General features: G+C 36.4%; 1 protein-coding gene across 1 annotated transcript in view; it reads right to left on the bottom strand.

Annotated features, from left to right (window-relative positions):
- Positions 1 to 3,798: 3,798 nt before the first annotated feature.
- Positions 3,799 to 7,821, bottom strand: part of TTL (tubulin tyrosine ligase) — a 43,486-nt gene continuing 39,463 nt past the window's right edge. Inside the window, exon 7 of the mRNA XM_074209287.1 lies at positions 3,799 to 7,466. Within this exon, the coding sequence (XP_074065388.1) occupies positions 7,352 to 7,466 (115 nt within the window). The 3' untranslated portion in view covers positions 3,799 to 7,351. The remainder of the gene's footprint in view (positions 7,467 to 7,821) is intronic.

The raw sequence follows: 7,821 nt of genomic DNA, 5'->3' as shown, positions 1-7,821 counted from the left end.
CCAGTTTTCCTTATTAGGAAACTGAGGCAGACAGTGGTTAAGTGACTACCCAGGGGCAAACACCTAATACAAATACTCTCACAACTAATTCTCAGAGCCATACATTGGTACTCTGGCTACAGATCTCTGTTGGCCAGGGGATAGCTTTGCTTCCTAGTATGCTATCCAGTTTTACCATAGATTTCCTTCTGAGATTCAAGTGTCTTAATTTCATGACTAAGGTTGCCATCTGTAGGGTTCTTTGAGTCCAAGCCTATAAAAGCTAACTCTGTTTCCACTTCTCCCTAGGACCATTTGCCAGGGTTTTGGGTTTTTTTTTTTTATGTTTAACTAGGGGATTTTTTTATGTTAAGCTTCAAGCCAGCTTTTATATTCTCTTCTTTTACCATTATCAAGAGGCTTCTTATTTTTCTTTACTTTCTGCCATCAGTGGTATTATTTGCATATCTGAGATTTTTTTATATTTCTCCCAGCAGCCTTAATTCCAGTCTTTGATTCCTCTAACCTGGAATTTCACACTATGTATTCTGCATATGTGAAATAAATATAAAGCCTTATTATATTCCTTTTGCAATCTTAAGCCAATCAGTTGTTCCATATTCAGTTATAACTATTGCTTCTTAACCTATATACCTGTTCCTCCAGAGACAAGTAAGATGATCTAGTACTCCCATCTCTTTGAGAACTTGTCACATTTTGTCAAGATTCACAAAGTCAAAGGCTTTAGTGTAGTCAATGATGCAGAAATGGATTTTTTTTTTGAACTCCCAGTGAACATTGGCAATTTGGTTTCTAGTTCCTCTGACTCTTTAAAAACCAGCCTGCTCTTCTGGTAATTCTCAGTTCACTTATTTATACAATATAAATTTATACAATTTCCACAGATCTGACAGGTAAACTAATCTCCTCACTCTCTTTTGCTGGTTCATCATCAATGACATGCCCACTAACTGAACATGTTTTTCTAGGCTCTGTTTTGAGTACTTCTCTATACTTGATGACCTCAGAAGTCTTCATATGTTAACATCTATATCTGTGTGGCCTTGGGCAAGCCACTTAACCCTGTTTGCCTTGCAAAAAACCTTAAAAAAAACACCTATTTGCAGATGTCCCCAGGTCTATATCTATAATTCGAGGCCCTAGTCCCACCTCACAGAGTCCCTAAAGCATAGTTCCTGTAAAATTAGATGCTTAATAAATGCTTATTCTCCTTCCTCCTAGAATAGGTTATTTTCAAAAATATGTTCAATAGACATCTCAAACTCATTATTTTTCATTTTCCCCTCTCCCTCTAGACCATTCCTTTGCCTCTTACTATAGAGGCTAGCACCATCCTTTCAATCACCTAAGTTTACAACCTGTGCCTTCCTCAATTCTTCACTCACTTACCTTCCATACCAACTGTTGTCCTTCCTATCTCCACATCCCCTTCTCTCTCATCATTTACACACTATCTTAATTTCTGGTATACATTCATCATCTCTCCCCTCAATTATTGCAGGAATCTTTGACTTGGTCTTCCTGCCTCAACCTCTCCCCACTCTAATTTACCCATTATACAGCCACTAATGATTATGTGTGACATCAGCCCCTTACTCAAAACCCTAAAGGCTCCCTATTATCTCTAAACTCAAACTCTTCTTTGACATTTAAATCTCTTTGCAACTTGGCCTCTTTCTGCCTTTCCAATTTCCTTAGACATTCCTTTCTAAAAAAAAAAAGCCTGTTCACTGCCCTTTTATATATGTCACTGTAGATCCCAAATTTATGTTTTTGTGCAGCTTTTCCTCAGTTCTAGGGCTTGGAATCTCTGATTTCCTTTGGCTCAAGCTTCATTTTCTATATGAAGCCTTTTCTGATTCTTCTTTTCCATATCCACTTCTCTTGTACCTTCCTCACTGAAATGACCTTATATTCTTTTTTGTATAGATTATGTATACGGCATATATATGTATATATATACATATATGTATATATACATACATACATATACATGGATATCTTATTTCCCTCATTAGAATGTAAGCTCCTCAGTCTGGAACTATGCTCAAAGAGCAACAAAAATGTGCATACCCTTTGATCCAGCAATACCACTACTGGTTCTATACCCTGAAGAGATGATGAAAAAGGGTAAAAACATCACTTGTACAAAAATATTTATAGCAGTCCTGTTTGTGGTGGCAAAGAATTGGAAATCAATTAAATGTCCTTCAATTGGGGAATGGCTTAGCAAACTGTGGTATATGTATGTGATGGAACACTATTGTTCTATTAGAAACCAGGAGGGATAGGATTTCAGGGAAGCCTGGAGGGATTTGCATGAACCGATGCTGAGTGAAATGAGCAGAACCAGAAAAACATTGTGCACCCTAACAGCAACATGGGGGCATGATCAACCTTGATGGACTAGCTCATTCCATTAGTGCAACAATCAGGGACAATTAGGGGCTATCTGGATGGAGAATACCATCTGTATCCAGAGAAAGAACTATGGAGTTTAAACAAAGACCAAGGACTATTACCTTTTGTATTGTCTTATCTTGCTATCTCCTATACTTTACGTTTCTTCCTTAAGGATATGATTTCTCTCATCACATTCAATTTGTATCAATGTATATAACATGGAAACAATGTAAAGACTGGCACATTGCCTTCTGTGGGGGGTGGGGGGAGGGAAGTAAGATTAGGGGGAAGATTGTAAAACTCAAAATAAATAAAATCTTTAATTGAAAAAAAGAATGTAAGCTGCTTGTGTGTGTGTGTGGGGGGGGGCTGGGACTTTTTCTTTTGTCTTTGTAAACTAGTACTTAGTATTATGCTTGGCACCTAGTAAGCACTTAATAAGAATTTGGTTCCTCAATACTCGGATTTTTGTTCCTCACAAAGGTGGAATGTTACATCTAAATATAACCACTGTTGTGACCTTGGGCAATTCATTTCACTCTGGAAGTCAGTTTTCTCATTTGTAAAAAGGGGGTTGAACTTCATGGTCTCCAAGGGTTCCTTCTGTCTCCAAATACATGATCCTACAGTTTATTGTTGTATTAAATTATCTTATCTTTACACATCCATATATAGAGATAGGTATTCTCAATTTATCAAATTAAACTATTTCCCATTCCAAACATGATCAGTTTATCAAATTAAGCCTCAAATGGAGAGCCAAATGTGTGTTTGTGTGTGTGTGTGTGTGTGTGTGTATGAAATGATCTATTAGAGATTTAGTTTTGGATGATTGATGCTTTTTTAAAGGAATTTGTTTTGTTTGGGGTATTCCCTCTTCTAATGGATTGGGTTGTGGGGAAAAAACCAGTTAAAATCCACTTTAGGGGCAGCTAGGTGGCACAGTGAGACTAGAGCACTGGCCCTGGAATCAGGACCTGAGTTCAAATCCAGCCTCAGACACTTAATAATTACCTAGAAACCTAAAAAAATCCACTTTAATCACTATTTGTGACTGTTTTCTTTTAACTCTTCTTTTGCCCAGATGTGATGGATAAAAATCAGAACCATTATTATTAGTCCAGTAGTGTTGAAGTCTCTTCATCACAAAGTACCTGAGTACTTTCCTAGCTTTAGAATAAGTAATGCAAAAAAAATCATTTGCCATTCCAAGCTATTAAGTAACTGGCAAAGTTGGCTACAATACTCCTTAAGTGCTACCATATATGATAAATGTGAACTTAATCCTTTTAAGGAAATAATAACTGGCAGTGCAATATTGTTGTGGTGAAGATTTCAGTATAACATCTTGTGAAAGAGTCATGGAAGATAATTCCTACTATTCCCCCTAAGACCAACTTTAATTTAAATATGCCACAACTAAAAACTGAAAAGTAATTTCATAAATTTGCATCTTCCCACTCATTATCATGACCAATCATCTGTTTTTAGTAGGTTATTCTGCCCCGAGGATGAAAATAATTTTAATTTCCACAAACGTATGACTTTTATAGCAGATGACAAGTAAGCTCAAACACTTTCTCTGACCCTAGTATTCAGAACATTTAAAACAAAGGATGATCTTTTATAATAAAGGCTTAAATGAAATCCTAGGTGACAGATTTCTTCCCTTGGTCCCTATTGCTAAATGTGTTTGTGTTCTTCATGAGAAATCCAAGATGTTATTTTTCCACAGCAAATCCTGCTGTGGTAGACTGAGGTAGTTAATGATCTATTTCATAAGAGAGAAACTAAAGGACCAGAGAGATTAACTAAGCATAAAACCAGATCTGGAACTCAGCTCTCAGTTCCCAGTTCATGGCTCTTCCCATCATATTATGCTACCCTTGGCATTTATAGCTGAGTTATCCAGACTGTTTAACAAAAATAAGGGGCTATGATTTTGTTCCACAACTAAGCCTTGTGTGATCTGAAATATAGCTGTCTTTATAAACTTAAAACCCTTTCAGATAATGTGTGATTTAGGAAAATAAAAACAGAACTCAATGTATTTCTTAGGTATCTGTGCTTTTGAATAAAAATCCCTGGGAAACATTCAAGATGCATGAACGTTCTCAATTCATCTATATTTTGAGTAAGGTCTATTTATTATAAGGGCTAAAAAATATGCAATGGTCACTCATAATTCTAGAGAACCAGGGTGTGCTCTAAGAAACTGTCTTTATTAAAATTTTAATTTGGGCATTTTCGCCTAAGAAATCAGCAATCCTACAAATCAGGACTTGAATTATTGTTCTGTAGAATGCTTAGGCTTAAGAGAGTGTTAATGCTGCAGATTAATTCTAAAAATGTGTTTACCTATTTTTTAAACTGAAAAGTCTGGTTGTTAAACATTGAGTAGCATACCCTTCTATTGATCTTTAATTATTGCTTGAGTTAAATAGGACTGAAGTAGAAAGTTCACAGAATAAAGTTATAATCTTCCTGGTGGTTAATTCATAACAATAACAGTGGTAGTAGTAACTATTATATAGATTTAAGGTTTGTAAAGTATTTTATATTCATTATCTTATTTAAATCTCACAATACTCCTGCAATGAACTAATGATGAATCACACTAAATTCTTCCAGATGACATCATCAATGGACTCAGGATACAGAATGAGACATATTTTTTGGACATGACCTGTGAGAGAATTGGTTTTGCCTGACTGATATTTTTTTAGAAGGAATCTGATTTGCTTTGGATTTTCCCCTCCAAAAGGGTTGGATGTGGGAGAGAGAAAAAATAATTTGCTAATCAAAAACACAAAACTTAGAGAACCATATCAGTACTTGTTCTGGTTTACCATTCTTGTTCTTCTGTACAAGACAGACTTTACCACTGCCATTACTTCAAAGAAAGGGTGTGAAAGGTGAAGAGCCAGTTTTAAGAATCTACAATGACATCTTAGAAGTTGGTCACATTCCCTTCTCCCAGAAAATACCTGTTAGTTATCTCAGACTCAAACATTTAATCAAACAGCTGCTTTATAGCCTCCAAGATATACTTTTATTAGGACTGATTTTGTTTCTCCCCAGAATACAAGTGCTTCATTATCTTTAAAACCAGTGGGTGCCTGGTTTCTGACTCCAAATCCCAGTGAGAATTGACCCAAGCAGGTCATATTCCAAGCAATTCAGTAAACATGCCATTGCCGAATGCTGGACATTGCTTCTATCAAACGACTCTTGTTCCTTTTGGATGCAACATTCACTATCATATGTTCAAATTCTGCTACTTAAAAAGAAAAAAAACTTCATTGTAGAGTTTTATTGTGCCAAGGATGAAAGAGAGATACAGTGTGCCTCAGACCTAATACTGCACTACAGCTATGGAAAAAATATTTCATGTTATTGTAAGAGGAGGGTATTTTTTTATTAGACCATTTGCAGAAGCATTTCCTAAATGCCATCAAAAAGGTCTCTTTGCAAGTCCTTATTCCTGACTTCTAAGTGCATGAATAATGAAACATTAAAGACATATATGATCTCAAAACTTCCAACCTGCTACTCATTTGGTCTCCTGATGTGTCCTCCAAACAGAGGAAACATAAAAAGGGACAGTCAGCTTTACAAATCCAAAATATATCTAACTTAAAAATAAAAAAGATGGGGGGGGAACTGACAGGGGAAAAATCCTTTATGTGCCATGTGGACTTTTGAAAAGCATCCCCCACTTCTTTTTTTTCCAAAGTAGACTGCTCCAGGTGGATGACTTGTCAACCATCAACAGCAGTTCTCACAAAGCTTTGCAGCACAGGCAGGTAGCCAAGACTGAATGAACAATGCATAGAGTCCAAGACCAAAGGAGAGGTCTCAGATAGGGGAGCTATGACCTGGAAATTCAGGTACGTATTCAAAGAGTCGTAACAAATTCATTGGGAAGAAGGATATTTACTCTTTAAAGTGTAGAAAATCTTAATGAGTGAGGAAAGTTTTTTAAAAATTTCAAAAGAAAATCATTACTTCAATAAATCAGTTTAAAATAGAGATCTTAAGTAGGTTAATAAAAGAACTCAGATCTCAACACGCACTCAATCTGGTAAGAAATCAGAGGATGCCATTTTTTTGCTTATTACTAAGGATAGATAACTTAAAAAAAAGGATTAGCCCTAAGAGTTAATTTTCTTTAAACCCAACACTTTTCCACCTCCTCATGATAGAAATTCTAATAGATAACTGATCCTAATTATACTCAGAAACCTCTTCATCTCTAAGCTTGGATCCTCTTCCTAAGTTCAGGGATTTGGTGTTTGCTCCTTTCAGGTTTTCAACAGGTACCAGGAAGACAGGGCACAAGGAAGATAGGGGGTGAAGGTGGTACAGGAGGGTCAGTAACCAAAAATTAATGCTCTGAGGAGTTCCTAGTTCCCAGAGCAAGACAGATTTTCTTAATGGAAAAGAATAGAAGAGTTACCTATTGGGAACTGAGCTAAGGCACTAAGACTGCAGCAGGTGGAAAGAATTTACACATTAACAAAAGGACCAAGCTTCACTGGGTCCCTGAGGAAGAGAGATGCTGTTCACAAAGTTGCCTTATTAATAAAAATAAGATTATTTTTTTAAAAAAGGATGAGAACATAAAATTGTTGAATCCTTATTTTTTGAAGTAATATTTTGCTGTCTTCCTAGAGAGATTTGCTTCAGTTTTCAAAAGTTGCATGAGCTGTGTTTAGAGCAGAATCTGGTGAAACAATGAGCAACTCTGGCTCATTCTGGATTCGCTTTGAAAGTGTTTTTATTTTTCTTCTTCCTTTGCAGATAAAAAAAATCCACTTCTCTCCCATTTTTGGCATGATTTCAAACAATCCAATAATCTCTGTTCCCCCACTTATCCTCCCTCCTGCCCCACAAAAGCCCAACGTGCTGCAGTTCTTTCCTAGATGTTGTTCTGATCATCTCTTCATCATAGCTTAATAAATGTTGCCTGTTGATTCTGCTTTTGCACTGTGTCAGTAAGAGGAAAGACACTGGATATGGCTATATCCACTATACCTTGGCAAAGCTCTGCATAAAGTTTCCTAAAGTGAGGGAAAGAAATAGAGGTAAGATATAATCATTAAATGTGTTCACAAGGAAAACAAACATACCAAGCTTTTTCTTATCCTTCTACAGCCTGCCTATGAAAATCATTTCCTATCCCTGCTTTGGCAAAAGCAGAGTGGCCATGACACATGCAAATAAATGTGTGGGTAAATCGTCATCCTCCAAATGTGCTCTGATTTGATTTTGGGTACCAACTTCTACTGCAAACATCACATTTATTCAGTCATCTTCATGAAGTCCTTGGGAGAGTGATATTTTACTTTATTAATCGAAGGACTGTTTAGTGTCCAGGACACTAAGTGAAGGACTCTAATCTGTCTGCTCATCATT

This window comes from Macrotis lagotis, chromosome 1 (assembly GCF_037893015.1).
Source record: "Macrotis lagotis isolate mMagLag1 chromosome 1, bilby.v1.9.chrom.fasta, whole genome shotgun sequence".
NCBI lineage: Eukaryota > Metazoa > Chordata > Mammalia > Peramelemorphia > Peramelidae > Macrotis > Macrotis lagotis.
The sequence above is the reverse complement of the archived record's forward strand: the minus strand, read 5'-3'. Positions and strand labels throughout refer to the sequence as shown.